Source organism: Bos grunniens, chromosome 10 (assembly GCF_055505025.1).
Source record: "Bos grunniens cultivar Pamir isolate PY7600 chromosome 10, Bosgru_T2T1.0, whole genome shotgun sequence".
In the NCBI taxonomy this organism is placed as follows: Eukaryota; Metazoa; Chordata; class Mammalia; order Artiodactyla; family Bovidae; genus Bos; species Bos grunniens.
The window spans coordinates 53793912-53815321 of record NC_141174.1 but is presented as its reverse complement, the minus strand read 5'-3'; the positions used below and the strand labels follow the sequence as shown (position 1 = coordinate 53815321).

General features: G+C 42.8%; 1 protein-coding gene across 16 annotated transcripts in view; it reads left to right on the top strand.

Moving 5' to 3' along the window:
• Positions 1 to 21410, top strand: part of RORA (RAR related orphan receptor A) — an 809419-nt gene that overhangs the window by 697174 nt on the left and 90835 nt on the right. For 3 of the 16 annotated variants that reach the window (XM_086321304.1, XM_086321299.1, XM_086321305.1), the window contains exon 1: positions 965 to 1193. The exons of 11 other annotated variants lie outside the window; for them this stretch is intronic. In XM_086321304.1, the coding sequence (XP_086177430.1) occupies positions 1163 to 1193 (31 nt within the window). In that variant the 5' untranslated portion in view covers positions 965 to 1162. Of the gene's footprint in view, positions 1 to 964; positions 1194 to 1331; positions 10218 to 10304; positions 13495 to 21410 lie in introns of those variants that run through there. 2 more of the 16 variants (XM_086321308.1, XM_086321295.1) reach the window with 2 other exon arrangements.

Genomic DNA, 21410 nt, shown 5'->3' with positions numbered 1-21410 from the left:
TAATAATATCATGGTTTGAGTTTCTACAAGGCCAGTTAAAAGGATTAAGCTTCAAAGTTTGGAGGGAATTAAGCCTTAGTTGCAAGTTAAAATTCACAAAGTTGACCTTTAGAGGTTGCTTGGTTATTTGGTGGTGGTGGTGGTGATTTTTTTTTTCCTGTCTAAAGTACCGAAACATCTCACTTTTAGGGTGTGAAACCTAGAACCTTTTCCACTTGTAGATGGGTTCTCTAGAGAGAATGGTGGATATGGAAGAGCCTGGGAAATTAGTGGCTCAAATCGGCTGGCAACTGGAGTACATTTAGGTGATTCACACACAGTTGTCTGTTCTCCTTCCAGGTTTCAGTGGTCCTGCAGGAAGGGAGAGGTGTAAACCAGGACCTTAAATGTTGGCAGGATGAGAAATATCAATGTCTAGGTGGGCGGAATTGCCTTTTCGCAGGCCGAGTCTCCCAGGAAAGACTGAGGAAACCATTACTCCTGGAACTGCCTGGGTGACTCCGTTCCCCACCGCCCCGGAGGGGGCTCTACCTTCCGAATAAAACTGGGGTGATCTGGGAAGTTGGAAGTTAGAGAGACTGTAGCCCACCCCTCGCCCCCCGCCAGACCGAACATACCCTGCTTTTCCGCCAACGAGTTGGGGCTTTTGTCACCCCTGGGAGGGCCGGGAAGGGAGCGGGAAAGTAGTGTCAGGTTGCGCCCTTCTTGCCCAAGGGGTCGAAGGAGAAAGTAGATGCGCGATCAGAAGGGCGCTGAGCGCACAGAGCGCCCGGGAGGCCACAGGTGCCCTGGGAAGCGGGCACAAGGCTGGGGGTCCGGATGCGGGCCGGGGGTGCCAGAGGGCAACGCCAGCCCGGGTGCGCTCAGGAGCCGCGGCCGCTCACCTGCCCGCGGGGGCGGGGCGGGGCGCGGTGCTGGGGCGCGCCGCCTCCCGCCACCCGCCTCCCGCCCGGGGAGGAAGCGGAGGGGCGCGGTGTAAACAGAGCGGCGGCCGTGATGTCAGCCGGTCACATGGAGCCTCTTATGGCTCGGGATGGCTCTCGGCGGGCGGGCAGCTGCTGCAGCTGCTGCTGTGGCTCGGGCGGCGGCGGCGCGGCGGCGGCAGAGGGGGCTCCGGGGTCGGACCATCCGCTCTCCCTGCGCTCTCCTCACCGCGGCTTAAATGATGTATTTTGTGATCGCAGCGATGAAAGGTGAGCCCGGGCGCCCCACCGGGGCCGGGTGGGCTGGCTGCTCCGGGGGGCGGGGAGGCGGGCGTGCAGGGGGAGGGGTGGGCGCGCCTGCTCGAGCGCACGTACTGCCCGGGGCTGGCCGCGGGAACCCCGCCAGGGTTTTTTGGGCCCCTGCAGCGGCGCCCCCTGAGCCGGGTCACGGGATCTGCCTGCCTCCTGTCGGGGCAAAGGCGCAGGGGCTGGACGCCCCCTCCCCCCAACTTCTGTCCCCTCTGGCTCCTGTCAGTCGCCCGGGTCCTCCTGGCACCCGGCGGGGCTCCCGGAAGAAAGTTTGCTGGGAGTCGCCGCGCTTCTGGCAGGGAGGGGAGGGTCTGAGGAGCTAGGAGGAAGCCGGGGGCGCCCGCGACGGGTCCCCAGGGCCCGCACCCCGGACAGCTCTGGCCTGCGTAGGGAAAGCGCCGCGGCCAGGCCCGGCCGAGCGTGCGCGCGGGTGCGGTGTCATCCCTGGGGACTGGTCAGCGCCCCGGGCCTTGGGCCCTCCCCTCCTCTGCGGCCCGGCAGCCGCGAGCGCCCGGCGGCCGCCGGGGGGAACATGCGGCCGGTCTGCGCTGCGTGCCCGCCCCGGCCACTTCCGAAAGCGCCCAGGCCCTAGCGAGACGGGCTTCTGGAACGTGCCAAGGTTCCCTCGGGGGCCGCCCGCAGCCGCAGCGCACCCCGACTTGATACTTTTGGGTTGTGAATGGATGTGGGGAAGCAACTTCACCCCCCACAGGATTCGCGGGCAGTAGTGGAGGTTAGACGGCGGCGAGGAGCCGGCGGGCGCAGATAAGTCGTGGTCAAGACTCCGTCGAGCCTCCTCGCCCGGCCGCCGGCCCTAATCAGAAGTCCTTAGCCGGGCTGGTGGCCGGATGGCAGGGGGGACTAGCTGGAGACCGGACTGGCTTCAGGTCCCCCTAGGTGAGGAGGAAAGAAACCGTGGCAAGTCAGGGAAGTTTCTAATGAGAAAGCCAAAGTTTGGAGGTGTGCAGGAAGTCGCCTGCGCGGTCGGGAGAAGCCGAGACAAGCCAACAGCCCGAGAGAAACTCAGCTCGCACCCCGCCGCCCGCTTGTGCGCCAGCAGGTTCTTCGGGGTGGTTAATCTGCCCGAGTGGCTTCGCAGACCCGGCCGTTGGGAGCGGGGATTTAGAGCCCCATCTGTTTGCCGCGGACCGGGCTCCCTTAACGCGCCGCAGTTTCTCAGACCTAGACAGTCCTGCGGGGTCTGCCCATCAGAGCGGGCGCGGGGCGCTCGTTAAACGTTTGCTAAGGTGGAGGTTTTGTTGCAATCCTGGATGAAGGAAACAGGTTCGGTATCTGGCCTAGGTTTACTTTCGGATCACCGAGCTTTGCCTTTCTTCACTAGAGATTGGGTGGCATCTCTTTTATTAATTATTAACAGGCCGAAACGTACTGGACGCTAAGATGAGCTGCTTGAGATGAAATCTGCTTATCCGACGTGCCCAGAGCAAAATTTTTGTCCTTTCCCCGGTGGTTTGAGGGAAATGGAATTTAATCATTTTTAGAATATGCATCAGATAAAGGAAAAGGGAGGAGACCTCCCTGTGATCCACGTTCTTAAGCCTGAAGTTGTTTTTTTTCCTTCCCAAAATGATTTTAAGATTTTCTTACCGACTTTTTTTGTAGAAGTGTATGCTCCTCCCCTCCCTCTCAAAAAAACTTTTATGCTATTTCCTGCAGTTCATTAATCCTGTAAAACGATTCAGACAGCCTTTGTAGTTAAGACATTTTCCTCCTTTTTTTTTTTTTTTTCTTTACGGCTTGAAATAGATTTGGGGAGGTGTTAATCCTAGTCCTTATCTATTTTATTTGATATAATTGGTGTCGATTGGGGAAGGGTAAGAAGCAGAGACAATTTCCCCTAATGAACAGTAACCACCAAACAATAAGGAAAGTGCGTTTTAAGATTTTAACTTAATTTTGATGTTTCTAAGTACTTAGGCTTTTGCTTTTGTAGTTCTAGTACAAAACGAAGTTCCATACTATCACTTGGTGATTATTATCAGGGGAATCACACCACCACCGTATCCCACCCCCCAGAGCTCTAGCCCACACATTTGTCTTGGAGTGACCTCTGGCTGCCAGAAGATAATAGATTCAGAGTATTGTGCTTTGGGAAAAGTGGCTCAGATACACTGGCAATGCAGTTTTTCTATAAGCTCAGCTGGAGGAGGGGAGGCCGGGGAAAGGGGGCGATGCATCTAGACAATTAGAATATTTCATTCCAAGGATCATAATATCCTGTGTCTTAATAGGGTTATCTTGCTCTGATGCATATTTAAACTGAAGAAAAATAGTTTCTGGTAAAATAAGGAATGCTGTAAATATTTCCATATCAGATTTAAGGTGCCGGGGGAGTGAAGAGGGGGGCGGAAACTGGCCCAGAATCATATTAAATACTTCCCTGCTGCCTCTCAGTTTTAATAGTTAAATTGGTTCCATATGGAAGGGAGTTTGTATAATTAGATTTTTTTCATATGAAACAGAAACACTCTTTACAATATAGCTTTTCAGTATGTATATGCATGTAGCAGGGGGAGGGTAGAACAAGCCACCATAAAAGAGAAACATTCGCTTTGTTGGTGATTTACTGATGTTTTTTAAACATCATTAAATCAGGCCTTTTGAACTCACGAAAGAAGAAAATCCTTCCTCTGCGTTCGTTGTCAAATAAGTTTAGGCTTAAAGTGGATTCATGCTTAGAAGTAATAAATCTTCATTGGAGCAACTCTAGTCTCATCTTTCAGTTTTGTTTTTGTTTAATTAACAACAGAATTCCAATACCATTTGGATGGCTTCTTGGGCAAACGGAGAGAGCCAGCGATAACATTTATAATCAGGGGAGCACTTGTTCTGCTCATCACAAAAGTGCTTTGGCCAAATGTCAGGCGGCAGCCAGTGCTGAAAGGAAATGCGAGTGCCTCATCAGTTTCAGTAGATTATGCCCCCTTTGCTTCCTAGGAGCCCTCAGCCAGTGTTCATGTAAATGGAGTTAGGAGAGTGAAGGGAGGCTTAAGGGGAATGTCTGTCCCATAATAGATTGTTCCGTGTGCACAGTCTGTGCGCAAACACAAGGCATGATACTACTTTGAAAATACTGAATATGTAAGTGATTAGGGGTGTTTCCAAGTCTAATAAATGTGATTTTATAGTTTTGAAGAGTGTGGACTTTCTCTTTCCCAAATGAAGTTTGAATTTATCCCTCATCTTATTTTAAGCACTGTGTCAGTAGTATTCCTCAGCTGGGACTTTGGTTCCACTTTCATGACCTTTGATGGGTAGGATTGGGAGAGAGTAATGTCTGGATCTTGGAAAGAGAAATCCCAAATGGCTATTCCAGTGAGCAGAGTGCTTAGCAGGCAAGGAGAGGTCACTTCTTTTATAGACAAGGAAGGTCTCTGAATTCATTTGCCCATGGGTGATAGAGGGAGTTCAGACCATCTATGAAGTTGAAAATATTTTAGAAGCACTGTTTGCATGAGCAGTCTCTTGATTTTATATATTTCAGTCACATCACTTGAAATGCAAAGCAATATCATACTCAAGTAAACCACCTTGCCCTCGATTTGAATTGAGTACTGTATAATTTATTTAATGCTGCCCAGTTATAAAATGATAGTCTTTAATAGACTTAGTCCTTTGAATATGTCTATGTACATATATATTTAAATACATATGTAATTTAAATGTTAGGGTTTTTTACTATCTAGTAAATATATAGGTAAATATATGAATAGTTCTTACCAGACTTCTCTTTCTCCCACCTTTCCCTCCCAGTCAAGTGAATCACAATAAAATGGGTGAGATCAGCAAGTAGATAATTGCAGAGCATCTGCAATAGCACCCAGCTATTTGTAATTTGTTCTGGGGCACCTAAAAAAATAACATTTACAAATGACCTTTTATGGGAGAAAAAGTTACTGAATGGATAGATAGATCTGCAGAGGTAGAGTTCAGTTGTCTTAAAATTTTTCTGAAGTTATTTTAGTGATCAATAAAACCCCTTGGGGAAAAGGAAGGTGGGATGATTTGGGAGATTAGGGTTGAGATATATATATATATATATATCTACACATACTATTGATACTATGTATAATATAGATAACTAGCAAGAACCTACTGTATAGCACAGGGAACTCTACTCAGTGCTCTGCCCTGACCTAAATGGGAAGGAAATCCAAAAAAGAGGGGATATATGTAAACATATAGCTGATTCACTTTGCTATACAGCAGAAACTACCACAACTTTGTAAAACAACTGTATTCCAATTTTAAACAAGAATAAAAAATAATAAAAGTAACATTATTTATAAAATAAAAAACATGAGTGGAACATATCTATAAATACTTTTCATTGTAGAAATGTTTTCTGCATGGATTCTAAATTTTCAGTGTTTATTAATAAGAAATCAAGCCTACCTTAACCGATATATTTTATATTTATTAATTTTATAAATCATAATTAGATGCTCAGAGTTAGCAGCTACACTGTATTTATATTTCTCTGCTTTAAAAATAATAATTTGGAGAGGCCCACCAGTGACAAGACAGGTGTGAATTCACATTTGATATTATCTCAGAGACCACATATTGACCCACTGATGAATGATCTACTCCTTTCTCCCACTTCTAGCTCCTCCACTAAGGGTACCTCCCTTTCACACCAGCCTTTGAGGCATGGACTTAGAGATTTGCAGTCAGAGCTTTCTGTATCTGTCATATCGTCTGTAACATGATGGAACATGGTTTTTCATTGTCCGAACGCTATATCTAGAGATAAGAGGTCTAAACTGACAGACAATAGGGTAAATTAGCCAACAGGCAAAATATTAATACAAGAAAGCAGTTGAAATCCTTGGTTTCTAGATTTTCTTTTTTTTAAGTGACATTTGTTAGCTCTGATCATATTATAAGGAAGTAACCCAATAACTTTAAAATCTTTGTATAAGAAGTAATGTTGGGTGGGGTGTGGAGGGAGATGGGAGGGAGGTTCAAAAGGGAGGGACATATGTATACCTATGGCTGATTCATGTTGAGGTTTGATAGAAAACAACAAAAGGATAATTAAATTATCCTTCAATTGAAAAATAGATAAATTTTTTAAAAAGTAATATCAAACTTATTCCCTAGGTTTGCCAGCAATTTGATTTTTTGCTTTTGATTTCATTGCCTCTGAAATTTATGAGGCATTTCATAAATACAGGGAGGATGTTAATCTATATTTGGTTTTTGCTTTATGGCTTACATTCTTGTCTCATTTAATCCTCCCTAAAAAGTCATTGACTCTGTCCTGGTTTTTAGTTGAAGAAACTGAGGCTAACAAAGGTTATTTGTTATAGTCAAACTCTTCCAGCTGGTAAATGGTGAAGCAAGGACTAGAGCCCTAATTTCTGCTGTCTTCACGCTGCCTCTCTTGGAGGAAGCTGTGAAAATGTCCTGGATATAACTTTGTCCCTAGTTAGTAGAAATTATAACTCTGGCATTTATAAGGAAAAAGATTCAATTATGTAATGCTTTGCTGAGCTTAATATCTTTAAATTACTATTTAATAAAATCAATTTGGTACAAATGGGGTTATTCTTATTTGCTTACCATTAGTTCTCTTCATCCACGATTTTCATTAAGTCTGCATGTTATAAGAGGATCTGGGTGAAATGCAAGCATTATTTTCCTAAAGAATATGGAATACTATGATACATAGCTAACCTGTGTAACCTATCTCCATCATGGTAGAATCAAGCTGGAGATTTATCTATACATCCACATATCTTTAGGCAAAGGAAGCATTCACAGATACATCTTTAATATCCCTTTATGGAGTAGAAAGCTCTTGATTCCTTGGGCTTGTGAGTGCTGTCCTGGTTGTTTCCGTGACAGTTAAAGGGCATGATCATGGATGTAATCTTGAGAAATCTGTTGTCTTTTAGGAAACCAGAGTCAAAGTTTCCGAGCAGATAGATCTGCAAAAGCTCATTTCTCACTTGATTGGGGTTTATTTCTCTGGCAACTGGATTGAGCTGTCTGCCTGAAAGCAAACAAGCATCATCTCATAGAGTCCTAGGAAGAGCAGAAACCTAAAATGTCATTTCGATACACACCCTACTGGCATTCGGTTTCTCTCTGCAGCCTTCCTGCCAAGAATTGTCTGGTTTTGCTTGAACACCTCCTGTGATGGGGAGCTCACTATCATTAGAGGAAGCTTATTCCATCTTGAATATGAAAATTCTTTTTATATCAAGCGTAGCGGTCTCTTTTGTACTTTTAATCCTTTGATTCTATTCTGTTTCTTTCTTTGGGGGTAATCACAACACATTTAATCCATCTTTCATATGAAAGAAAGATTGTCAGTTATTTGAAGACTGAGTATGAAACATACCCACACTACATTCTCAGTCTCTGCTTTCCCTATCCACTCCATTCTATTCACAGTCAGCCTTCCAGCATCCTTGGTTAGCTTCTTCCTCAAACACATTTCAGTTTGTCTAGAATTTCTTAAAATTTTTATACCAAATTTTTGTACCACAACCATAGTCCTAGTTGTGATATGACTGACTCAGCACTTAACCCACTAGGTAGTAAAGCATAAAGATTTTAAATTTTGTTTTAATTTCTTTGAGATACATGACCTAGGCTGTATCTTTTGACCATGTCATGAATGGCCTTTGTGATGCCACTGTAATTTTTGGAAGTGGACTTTTGACCTACTTAGAAGGACTTTTAGATGAACTGAAGTTGATATTAAATATCCAAGAAAATCAAGGATATTGAAAAAATAAAGGAACATTTGGAGCATTTCTGAGGCGTTTTTCTCCAGTGTCAGAGCTGAGATAAGGCTGCCCTCTAGTGGGTACTTTCCCATGGAACGCTGAAAGCGGTAATGGTGCCAATGAATTTCCCATCAGGCTAGTGGAGAAGGTCAAAGGTTGAAGTTACTTTCTCCATTGCTGTGGGGCGTTCTACATCAGATTCAAAAGTGTAATTTATCGTTGTGCATGGTTAATAGAAATGTATCTGTAGTAGAGGTAATAAATTTTTTAAAGTTTTCTTGAAGAAAATAATATTTTTTTAAAACTTAAGATAGATTAAAGATGATTTATAAAATTTCATTTGGCTCCATATTAAATGTAAATATTTAAGTGATATTTGGTTTGTGAGTAAACAATTATTATGACTTTTGTGGTAATCCTTTTTTTAAAAAAAAAAAAGAATTTCAACCTTAATTCTATTCCCCAACCATTAAATATTTTTTTTTTAAATAGAGATTTTCAGCCATCTTGATCAGAGAAATCCAGAATTTTCCTTTTTTAAATCTAAAGTTTTGGGAGTTTTTTGTTTTCCAAAAAGGGAGACACTTAGAAGTAAACTACTATAGCTCTTTTTGGCAATAAAACAGTTTATCAGTGGATGCAAATCTATTAACCTGTTTTGTTTCTGAAGATTTAGTGCTATAGCATCCTGCTCACCTCAGTATACACAATTTGCCAAAGAAATAGAGCAATGTATGACCCAGGTTTATATAACATATCACATATGCTTTAAAACACTGCACGAAGTAGAGGTAAGCATTCATTTGTGTCATTTTTAGGATAAATAATACAAATGAAATGTGTGCTTAGATTTCTGTGGTCTGTTGAGTGTGAAACAGTTATGAAACAATCTGGTTTCTGTATTGGAATCGAAGAAATAAGTATTGATTTTTCTATTTCCTTAAATGTCATTTGCCACTGGTGCTATGGGAAGAGAGGAGAATGCAGGTTTACATGAATTTTGCATTGCTCAAGTAGTTGAGGTTTGTGAGCTGAGCCGTGATAACCAGGGTGATCGCAGTAACAGATAATCACCAGGATTTTAAAGGATGACAGTGCTGGCTTGTTCCTACTGGAAAGATGAAATTTCATCTTTACGTGAAAAAGAAGGAAGGGAATTTTTTTTTAAAAGCCAGGAAAACATACTGTTTAAACTTTTTCATCATAGAAATAAGGTAGTGGTTCAGCAGTGAAGACTTGTGGTTAAGTCTCAGATCTGGTCTTGAAGCAGACCGTTTTTCAAACTGCGCCACCCAGAAGTGTGATTCTTTCACCACATGAGAAATATCCTTTTTTTCACAGAATGTTATTTTCATTTTTCAGTCATTGGGGTTTTTATTTTTATCTTTTCTCTATCTCATGTCATATCTTCAGTAGAACTCTGGATATAAATAACAAACTGAATTTGTCTCAACAAATATTTATGAAGTGCCTACTGTGTGCTGCGTTATTCAGGTGCCACCCTTGTGATTTCATAACAGAACAAACACACCTCCCTCCCCATCTTAAGCCATGAATCAGCATTTAAAGACCTGTACTGAGAAACTGGCAGCCGTGCTTAACCAGGGAAAGCTGCTCCAAGACTACTGAGCTTATAGGTCTGTAGTTTCTGAGCTCCACGCCATTTAAAACAAAGACTTTGCAACATGCAATGAAACATTAATGTAATTGGATAAAGTTAGTCCTTCAGTTTACATGTGAACATGATTTCCTTCCAAATAAGCCACAGAGTAGCTCTAAAATCCTGCCTCAGCAGTGGCTCCGAAACTTTGGACAGCTACCCATAACCCGGAGAGTTACAAAGGCAGATTCCTGGGGAGACCCTGATTCCGTCAGCCTGGTCTCAGCCGGGAAGGTGAGTATTTAAAAGGTGTCTCAGGTGTTGCCAATTCAGATGGTTCTCGCTCACTTTGCAAAACTTCCCTCTTGCTATCAGAGCACAGTTGGGCAGTGGAGTCCTCCAACCCTTCAGTGGTTCTCAAATATCATCAATCTTCACAGTTAGCTGAGAAACATTTGAAAAACAAATGCCCAGTCTCCATCCCTACCTGCCTGGTTCTGATTCTGATAGTCTGGGCTGAGGCCAAGGAATGTGAACCTGTAAAAGCCCCCCTTGGGGACTGAGGATCTGACATGTTTGAAAACTGCTGCTCTGGTCTCACCCTCTCCTGGTCCCCGTGAGGTAAGGATACTTAGAAGGTCAGGGATATTAAGGTAAGCAGACACTTTCTTTTTGAGGCCACTGAAGTCTCCTTTCAAAGTGGAAGAGGTGCCCACTATGAGTAATTTCTGCCGTATTGTGCATGTTATAGACACATTTGAGATAGTCTTATTTCTGGCTTTTCTATCAACTAGTGGGTAGGAACAAGTGGTCAGACTCCGAGTCTGTTACCTGAAGTGGCCCAAACGGGAGAGGACCATATTCCTCTTCTGCAGAAATCTTGCTCAGGGTTTCTATCAGAAAGCCAGTTTCTCTGGCTTTCTAGCCCTCAGTGAGCCACTGGGCTGGGTCTCACCACCATGGTGACCACTCAGTGGGGGCAGGCTGAGGATTGTGCTGCAGAAGTCAAGGCCGACTCCAGTGGAAACAGTGATGACTTTTTTCTATGTTGCTTTTTTTCCAGCAACAAAGTACAGGTTTTAGAGCCCTGAAAGCTTGCAAATGTTTCCTATTTACAAGATGGTGTTTCTGAAGCCCTGAGCACCCTGCTTGTATCTGCCAGTGCCCAGGCTTTAGAATGGCAAAATCTGAATGTCACAGACACAATCTTGCCTTCGTGCAACTTAGATTCTAGTCTGGTGAAACAGATACAAGTGGAACTGTGCTGGGTGAGCAGGGGAAGGCCGACCCCCTTCCGCACCAACTCCAGCCCCCTCCTTCCTTGGAAAATATAGGCGCCATAGCCCGTCATGTGGCAGACATGATGCTGTGGGAGCGACGCCGAGCACAGCAACGTTCATCTGTGGTCTTGTGAGTGTATGTTCTGACGGAAAGAGGCAGATGATACCTCTCTCTCTTTAGTCGCTAAGTCGTTTCCGACTCTTGCAACCCCATGGACTGTATGTAGCCTGCCAGGCTCCTCTGTCCATGGGATTCTCCAGGCAAGAATACTGGAGTGGGTTGCCATTTCCTTCTCCAGGGGATCTTCTTGACCCAGAAATCAAACCCAGGTCTCCTGCATTGCAGGCAGATCCTTTACCTGAGCTATGAGGGAAGCCCAGATGATACCTAAGTAAACATAAGTGAACTAGAGAAATACAGATAGTGGCAAGAGCATGGCCAACACAGAAAGTGGAATGGCTTAGAATTGCTTACGGCCTCGTGGATGAACAGGAGGGAACAAAATCCGAGATTTTTTTTTCTAACAGGTGGTGAACGTTCTGCCATAACCCAGGAGGGAATTTAGAGGTCATCTGTTCTCTTAGTGCTCAGCCTTGTCTGCCCATTAGACTTGGCTAGAAAGCTTTATGAAGAATATGAGCCCAGGCTCCACTCGTGGAAGCTCTTGATTTTATTGGTCTGAGGTGGGTCTCAAGTACTGATAATGTGTAAAAAAAAAACTGTCCAGATGACTGCGGTGGAGAAACCTCCAAGGTCCAACACCCTTACTTAACGTGTGAGTCATCCGTCCCAGTCAGGGCAGCAGCGTTGGGTAGTGGAAACCACCACCCCCACCCCATAGGGTTCGGGCAGACACATGGATTCTCTTCCCAAGTCAGCTACTCAGTACTTGTCAGACCCCCTCAACTGCTGGCTTTCCCCTTTTGTAAAGTTGGGGAAACTTGTAGCCATCAAGAGCTTTCCACCTCTCCCATTCTGTGGAAATGTTTCCTAAAATAAGAAAAGGGCCACGTTTATTGTCCATAACAATTCCCTTCTAGTTTCCTTATTCCTTGTCTTATCTCCTCATTGCTAGGGGTGCCTCCATCAGCTGATCAGCTCCTTCGGGAAGTGAAAATTTAAGGTAGAAAAAGGTGATTACTTTTTGCCAATTATTTAACTAAGTTTAAGAATGAACAAATTTTCATTAATATTAAGGCCCAGACTTAGTTCTGGTAAATTACAGTCATATATTATCAAATTCTAGCCAAAAACCTTTTCCATTTTTGATGGTTGAGTTAAAACCGAGGAGGTTGGGGTAGAGAGACTGCTTAAAAATGGAAACCCTGGAATAGTCTTAACCATTGCACACCACAGAAATTTTATTTGTTACCAAATATTCCAGGCCAGAAATCCAAAGACACTGAGTCTTCTCCGTATATTATTTGCATTTTCTTTTTTAAAAAAACAAGCAGAAACAGTGTATCTCCTGTGTTGCCAGCTTATAAAAGAGAACTATGGAACTGAAGTCTGTCATTGAAAAATATCATTGTACTTCCTCATCTGTGACCATGTATCTCTAAGAACTTGGGTTTCATTGAAACATTTATTCAGAAAGATAGCAGTTCATTATAAACCAGCATGATATGTAAGCACCTTAACTTTATTTCCTTTTTGTGTGGAATCTCCCAGCAGGGTTTGATAATATTAGGCAGTTCCAGAAGTGATAACAGAGTTTGAAAAGTAAATCTCATAGGAGCTGGCACATGAAATTAGAGCTGTGTCTTTTTCAACAGAGTTTTGTTTGTTTGTTTTTTTTAGAATAAGCACATTGCCTGTTTTGCATGTATGTATTTCAGAAATTGGACACACATGATATACATCCATTTATTCTCCTAAAACAGAAAATTATGGAACACCATCTTCCTGTAACTGAAGTTGTATCCGTAATAGCAAGCACCTTCTGAAAAATGATACCATGTAACAAAATAATTGGCAGAAATTTATTTCAAAAGCAATGTTTCTATCACAAGCATAATCATGTAGAACAGAAGTGTTTTTGTTTCCACCACTGCAGAGAAACAAAGTCGTTTAATATGAGTTAAGATGTCTCAAAGTTTTGGCAGACTTTCTAAGCCCCCTGCTGCTGTTGCTTTCAGAATCTCTTTTAGAAGTTTCCATGCGATTTCAATGGCTGCTTAGGGGAAATATTGGCTAAACTCCTCATTTTGACTGTTAAGATGGCTTGAGTGTTTTCAGAATGTTTTCATTTGCTAGAAATATGTTTTGCACTCAGGCTTCTCTTGTTGAAGAAGGTTGGTTACCAGCCATCTGATGACGCCTCAGGGTGTTTACAGAAAATGTGGGTGCTGTAGTTATATTTGAGCACAGCCCTCCCCCAACAAAGATAGTGTGGTAATCAGCAGAAATGGGAAAACATGTACTTAAGGATTGATGCTTGTAAAGAGGTGCCGTAAAGAAACATGGTTGTTCAGATGTAAGACATGACTGACAGCTCTCCTTGTAGGCATGCTAGTAACAATAAAGTCTAGAAGTTCAACATCAAAGCGATCACAGCTTACTCCACCAGTGACTTGCACATCAAAGAGGGAGCGCAAGACAAAGGCAGTGCACAGAGGTATGTTTCTGCCTGGTAGCCAGATGCTCACGGGGAGCTCCCAGAGCTCCTCTCTTGAATGCAAAGTGATTTTTTTTTGCCGATCATAGTTTTCATCTCATAAATGACCAGGAATATGAAAGGAGGGCAAATGAGCGTTGTAATTGCTCCCCATCACTCTAAGTTTGGTTAGGAGAAACTCATCGCTGGAGAGATTGGTCCCTCTGGTTTCCTTAAAGAGCAAATTCCATACCGACATGGGCAGCTCTGACTTCACCTAATAGGGTCCGGGGAATTAGGCACAAGATAAGAGAGTACAAATTGGATACATTTCAGGTTGGTTGTTTTGAATTATGCTTGACAAAAAGCTGGACCTAAGTTTCTGGAGTTCTCTCTTTTAAATTTTTTCAACATTCGCCTTGTGGGTGGATTTTTGCTGAATCAGGTGTGTGTTACCTAACAGGTGTGTGTGATAATGAAATTCAGACCTGTTAAACCGGCTCTTCATTAATCACCAGATCTGTACTTCAATCTCTAAAGCCAATGGTGTGTCCTCAAGAATACCAAAAGTAGAACAGGAAGAAGAGTCTAGATTTGATTCCCCCCCTCCTTGTTATTAAATTGAAAATAAAATTAACTATGCAAGCATTATGGGTATTTTGAAATAATATGCTTTTTTTTCCCCTGCCTTTGAAATCTGGAGTTCTTTTATCGTTCATCTTCAGTAATTTACTCATTTTTAAATGCTATTGAAAAATAGTAGTGCTCTGTGTAATCATTAATAAATACAAAGCGGCTTTCTCAAGGCTCTAGGGAGACCTAATAAACACAGCTGTGTTACTAATTGATGCTATACCGAGCTGACAAAAGTAGTGCATCGGTAAACAGAAGTTAGAAAGCAAGAAGTTAAAGAACTATAGGGGATTATGTAGACATCAAGGGTTGGAAATTATAATAAGGCCTCTTTAGGGGAGCATTAATTTGCATGTGGCTGAATTAGGACACCCAATTATTTCTGAGGACACTATGAAGAGCTCATCCAAAATATCCCCGAAGTGAAAGGTTTGGGTGGTTTGGGACTTACATGGGATAGAGGGGGGACTGAGGATGTCATATTTCCTATAACTCACCATAGTTTTCCCAGTAGCTTGTTAGAGTAGCTTTCTTTGTCAGGGAGAAAAATGCTGATGAACTCAAGAGTACTGCTGTTTCTTTGTTCTATACACACAATTTATGTTGGATTGCCACAATGGAATTTTTTTTAAGCGGGGAGCACAGGAGTGTGGAGACAGAAATAAACCTTTTAAATCTTCTTTCTGTGAACCCCACAAGGACATGAGCATTGAGCAGATTAGAGAGTGGATTTATACCAATGCTATCCTCTACAGCAGTGGTCCTCTACGTGTGATGATCTGGGTACCCCTGGGGGTCCCCAAGGTTTTTTCAGAGGCTCCAAGAGATTAAAACTCTTTGCATAATAACACTAAGACATTATTTGCCCTTTTGACTGTACTGACCATTTGCATTGATAGTGCCAAGGCAGGTAAAACTCTTGGTGCCTTTGCAGGAATCAAGGCAGTAGTCATTTTCACTATTAATGTGGACTCTCTGGTAAAAAAAAAAAACATTACCAAGTTCACTTGAGGCTGTCCTGATGAAGCAGTAAAAATTATTAAGCTTATTAAATTTTGACCCTTGAGTACAAGTCTTTTTGACGAAATGGGAAGTGCACAGAAAGCACAGAGAGCATTTCTGCTCCTCACCAAAGAAGGATGTTGTTCTCCAGGGAAAAGTACTTCTGCCACTGTTTGAGTTAAGAGCTGAGTTTGGACTTCCCTGGTGGTCCAGTGGTTAAGACTCTACCTCGCCAATGCCAGGAGATGGGGTTCAATCTCTGGTCCAGGAACTAGGATCCCACATGCCATTTTGGCATGGCCAAAAGATTTTTAAAAAAAGAAAAGCTAAACTCAGTGCTTTTTTGGTGGAATGCCATTTTCTTAAGGGCTTCCCTGATAGCTCAGTTGGTAAAGAATCCGCCTGCAATGCAGGCAACCCCGGGCCATTTTCTTATTAGAACAACTGACTACAGTTCTCTGACTTACATACACATCCTACATTTTCTCAAAAATGGATCAAGTAAGCCCATCATTTCAAAAAAAATGTTTGTTGTTTAGTCTTTAAGTTATGTCTGACTCTTGTGATTCCATGGCCTGTAACCCACTTGGCTCCTGTGTCCATGGGATTTTCCAGGCAAGAATACTGGAGTGGGTTGCCAGTTCCTCTTCCAGGGCATCTTCCCGACCCAGGGATCAAACCCACATCTCTTACATTGGCAGGCAGATTCTTTACCACTGAACCACCAAGGGAAGCCCTCAAGAAAAAGTTGACAGTATCTGTTACTAGTAGATATCTGCCCAGATACTTTCAGGCACATATTCAAATTTTGGAACACCTTTATCCAACACCATGAACTTGACAGTATCCTGATAACGTAGAGGTTTTTGTTAATGTAGGTGGTGATATCAATAAATGTGATTATTGAATATAATTCCCATTTGATAATGAAATTAGGTGATGTAACATGTCAGCCTCTAAAAGAGTTATGTAACTCATTTATCTAATACCAATACTTTCACAGGCTTCCCTGGTGGCTCAGATGGTAAAGAATCCAAAGGACCAATGCATGCTAGTATGAAAATATGGATGGATATAAAAGATCATTCAAAGTACAAAATATACCAATATATTTGAATTTAATAGAGGGTGTAGAAAATTATTGATATAGTTTCAGGTTTCATATTTCAACTAACCTTTAAGAAACTGCCACTTGTTGAGTTTTGGTATAGTATCAAAGCAGAAAATCCAGAGTTACCTGAAAAGACTATTAAAATGCTCCTCCCTTTTCCACCTTCATATCTGTGTGAGGGCAGATTTTCTTCATCTACTTCAACCAAAAGAACACAACAAATCCAATGCAGAAGCAGGTATGAGAATATACCTGGGTTATTTAAGCCAGAAATTAAAGATGCAAAAATAATGGCATTTTTTACTAACCTTTTGTTTGGTAAATATCTATTTTTCATAAAAATACCTTGTGTCAATGTGTAATGAGTTTATTATTGTTATTTTCAAATTAATTATAGATACATATTGTTCAGTGTTTTCAGTTTTAATTTCTTATATGGTATTGATATTTAGCCCAAATACACAAAAGCTGTTATAAGAGCATGAAATGATCCAGACAGCCAGAGTTTGAAAACTGTTCTCTACAGTTTAAGAGGCATAAAAGATTTTGTGACAAAGCACAAAGTAACAATAGAGATGCACTTTATATTTAGGCAGAATTTAGCAGACAAACCCCAGATTATATACCAAACAAAGCACTTTCAAATGTAAATTCAAGAACTAATCCCCATTTCTTTATAATATTTTTCTCTTTATTGGTTGTGGACAGCCATTGCTTATGGTGGCCGTTTTGTTCTCTCTCTCTTTTGTTTTAATAAAAAATATGCGAAAAACATTTTGTACAATGAGTACAACTTCAGAAGGATCTCAAGTCCTGGTAGATGTGAGATGTTTGTCATTAATATGAATGCTTTGGAGAATTTTATTGCTGTGTGTAGAGGTGGAAAACTCACAAGATTCTGCCACCCCTCAAGTGATGTGTACCTTCCTTTGAGGTTCACCAGTCCCATAGATCCCCTCCAAGAGAGAAGAGTTCTGCCCAGATAGCCATTGGCACCTAGAAAGTGACAAGAAGGCTGAGCCTTCAACTGACTTCAGATGCGCTTGACAGAATTAGTTCCATTATACTGATGAACTACAGGAAAGTCCGACCTTCCCTGAAACTTCTTGTGAAAAATAATTAGAAAGCAATGCCCAAATGCTTGTTCTTAATTTTATAATCATGGCCTTTGTTGCTGGGCCATCGGCCTCTTTGTTGTTATCAAATAAGGGGCAAACAGGTCTTGGCTCCATTTGGTTTCCTTTCAGCAGATGGTCAGTTGACTGGGAGCAAAGGCATTTTGACAGATCTGCATTGCCAGGGTCTTTCTTCTCATTCCTGCAGCTTAGAGAGGAATTGGTGCCCCTAGAGCCAGCTCAGTGTCGGAGTAATCAGGACCCCTCACTCCCATCGTAGTTTTATTAACCAATTAAAGGTTAAGCTGAAACATGTGTAAATAGAGGTTCTGCAGTGGTCCAGAGCGAGCCTGGCCAGGAGAAAGATCACCTCATTTCCTCTTGGATCTGCTCAAAATCAGGAGGGCTGAGGAGAGCAGGAGAGTAAGGTGACCTCGCTTCGGAACAACACACAGTGATAACGTGAGGGAAGGATGGGAGTGGAGAGGAAGGAAATGAAGGTAGCATCCTGTCTTCCTTAGAAAAGCTGTGGGGAAGGCCAAGTCCTCACCTCTGTCAGAAGGGTTAGAGATTCAACTGCAGGCCTACTCGTAGTTACAGAGAAAACAAAATTGCCTCCAAATCTCTGAGATAATTAATTCTCTCTGAAGTAAAATGGCCCTTCATAGACATTGTATTTTATTCAATTTCTAACATTTTCCTGCTAACTTAACTTAAAATCATGAATTTTATATGTTTAGTTTTGCATTAGTCAGTAGTTTTGACCCAAGCATAGAAAAACTAAAAACCCCAAAAGGCATTTTTTTTTTCTTGATCTGAGAGTGTTTACTGTGAAAATTCATCAAGCTTACATTTGTGAGTTGGGCCTATTTCTGTGTATGTTGCACTTCGATAACAAGCTTACTAAAAGGTGGGGGCATTCTAGTACCCTTTTGTAAATAAAACGCTCACAGTACTGAAAATATTCTCTGTACTCTAAGCTTTGGAATTTTTCATTCTCATTTAACACACATTTTGTTTATTCTCAATTCCTTCATACCACCACTTCGTAAACAAGACTGAGTCTGTGACCTGATGCAAGGAGAACTAATGGCATTGTAGACTTCAAATATGTGTGCAGAGTCATAACTGTCTCACAGTAGCCACCTCTGCATTGTTCTTTCCTTTTCTTTTTTTCTAATGTTGGCTTTTGAATGATCCAGGAGGAAGATAGGAGGAGAAAGTGAATCAGTTGAGACGGTTAGTATCGTTAGCTCTTCCCTAAAGGGTCTGGTTTTAGGAAAGGATGGGCTGAGCCCACTGGCTGTGTTTTCAAAGTGTATCATCTATTTTCTCAGTGCTCCCAGTGGTCACCTAGCTTAGCAGCCAAGGGCAAAGTTGCCCCTGCCCTCCAGCACTTAAAGACCAGTGGTGCCTCTTTCCAGACCACCTCCTCTTCCCTCTCCTTAAACTCAGTGTTTCCATCTTGTATCCCATTCTCTCCCAGATCTTCCAGGTGATATGAGGGAAACGAATAGAGAAGGAATATGAGAAATTTGGCATAAGTATAAGAGCATGGATGGATTTGGAAATTTTTCCAAGTAGAAAGTTTAAGTCCCAGTAATACTGCATGCCATGCCAGCTGAAAGATCTTAGGCAAATCATGTAACATCTCTAAACCTCAGTTGTTGTTGTTTTTTAAAGCTGGCAGATGGTTGCTTTACAGCGTTGTGTTGGTTTATGCCATACAACAGCATGAATCAGCATACGTATATGTATATACCCCCTCCCTCTTGAGCCTCCCTCCCATCCCCACCCCTCTGGATCGTTACAGAGTTCCAGACTGGGCTCACTGGGTTATATCGCAGCTTCCCATTAGCTCTCTATTTTACACATATACCTCAATTATATCAACTGTAAAATTAAAAAATAATAACGTGAACCTCATGTGTTTTGGAAAGTAGACAGTAACACATCCAAGGTGCTTTCTACAATGTTTCACTGTAAGAGGTGCTTGGCCCATCGTAGGCAGTGAACAAACATTATGGTAAATAATGCCATCCGCATCATGTCACATGGGGGAATAGGACACACCGTGTACACAAACTTAAAGTCAGGGTAATGACTTCATCCCGTCTGATCTCAGCTGACGCTCGCTGGCATTTTACCAAGGCCTTTGCTTGTGCCCAAAGACATGAGTTATGTGAGCTGGTCAGATAGGGGCTGATGGAAGTCAAACTCTGATGGTATTTCTCATCATACAGCCTAAGAGGTTCTTAATTCTACACCAACCAAGCCCTGCCACGGTGAACAGTAATACATGTCCTCGGACTGTCATTTTTTAAAGTGATTCCTCTGTGCCAAGCTGTGTGAAATGGATCCCCACATTTCATGCCCCTGTGAGCCTTTCATGCCCCCTTGGAGGCAGGGCAACCTACCTACAACCACGGAGCTAGCACATAGCAGCCTTTGGAGGTCAAGCCTGTCTGACTCCTGAGCCCATGCATTGAACCTCCTTGCTACTCTGACCCAACAGCACAGCACCAAGGGGGTCTCACAGAGATACATGGTTCCAGACTCTGGACTTGGGTTGCCAGCAAACTGGGGTTGTGAGCTCCTTCAGAGCACTTTGGTGGAATGGCAGGTAGGCAAAATTTGCACAGGTATTCATTGAGCGTCTATTGTGTGGCAGTACAAAGCGCTAGAAGCAGAGAGAAGGGATGATGGAGTCCCTGCCTTCAAGGAGCTCACAAGCCAGTGAGAACCCAAGGTGGAAATAAAATCGTGATACAGTGTAATTGCCAGATTGGAGTAATAGGGGGCAGGTTATTGGAAGCACACAGGAGCAGCCAGAATCAGACTGAGTCAGGAGCAGCTTTCTATAGGAGGCCAAGGCTTAGCTGAGCTGTAAAGCGAAGGAAGATATTTCCAACAAAGGGTAGAGCTTGTGAAAATTCTCAAAGGCAATACAGCAAGGGAGGTGAGTTTGGGGGCATCAGGTACTTGAGTGGCCTGCAGGGACTGCAGGAGCCGAAGCAGCTAGAGGAGGTGGTGGGGTTCAGACCATGAAAGGCCCCAGCTGTCACTCTAAGGGGGTTGTTCTCTTAAAACAGGTGATGGTAAACCACAGAGGGAGGTCACCCAGCATTTTTAAGGCACATGGAATCACTAGGAACAATCAGATGTTCTCAGTATCTTCCTTTCTCTTAATCATTTCAGTGAAGGGGAGAAAAAAAAAAAAAAAACACTTTTCAGATGTAGCAAAAGACACTTCTATGGTACAATTTGGGTTTCTGTGCAGGCACTTCACCTCTCATGAGCTGTTGATATATGAAAGGCATCTGCCACAAGACTCCTTCGGTGGATTTTTGCGCTTTGCTTGTTAGAAATTGATTCGGGGACTTCATTATGATGTCGCCAAGATGAATGGGGCAGCAGTGTTTGCGCTGCCGGGAGGAGGGAAAACAAGGTTCTGTGGTGCTGCAGTTCAATCATGCTGCTTACAGAAGCAGGGCCATGAAAGGATGGAGGAGCATGTCTTTGATACTGGAAACCCTGTAGCCCTGTTGGTGCTACAAGCGAATGCTTAAATTAAAGGTTGGAGCCCGCTTTCAAGTATTGACTAGCAAGCAAAAAGCCCAGCCCACACGCGTGCACCTACTCAAGCTTGTTAAAATAAAAATCCACTCTCAGCTAGGCTCGTGTCACAGCCAGCGTAATTATGCCATGGACGCCTGCTGTTTGAATTCAGGAGGCTGGAGCACACGTTTATTTAAAGATACACTTGGTAATCGAATCCGTGTTAGTCAGGACTTAGGCCCAAACTGTGAAGCAGTAAATACCATTGCCAGCTGCCTCTCAGGTTGGTTCTCCTTCACGGATTCAAGATCAACACTTGGCACTGAGCAGACATATCCAGAAGAGAGGAATTTGACTCCCTGACCTGAAAACGGGTTACTGACCTCTCTCAGCTCTCATCTGCCAGTGGGGCTAATAATAACTTCCCCCTCAGTGGATTGTTTTGAGGACTAAATGAGATAATACCTTTCTGGTGCTTGGCCCATCACTGAGTGCTTCATAATATAGTGTCTCTTTAA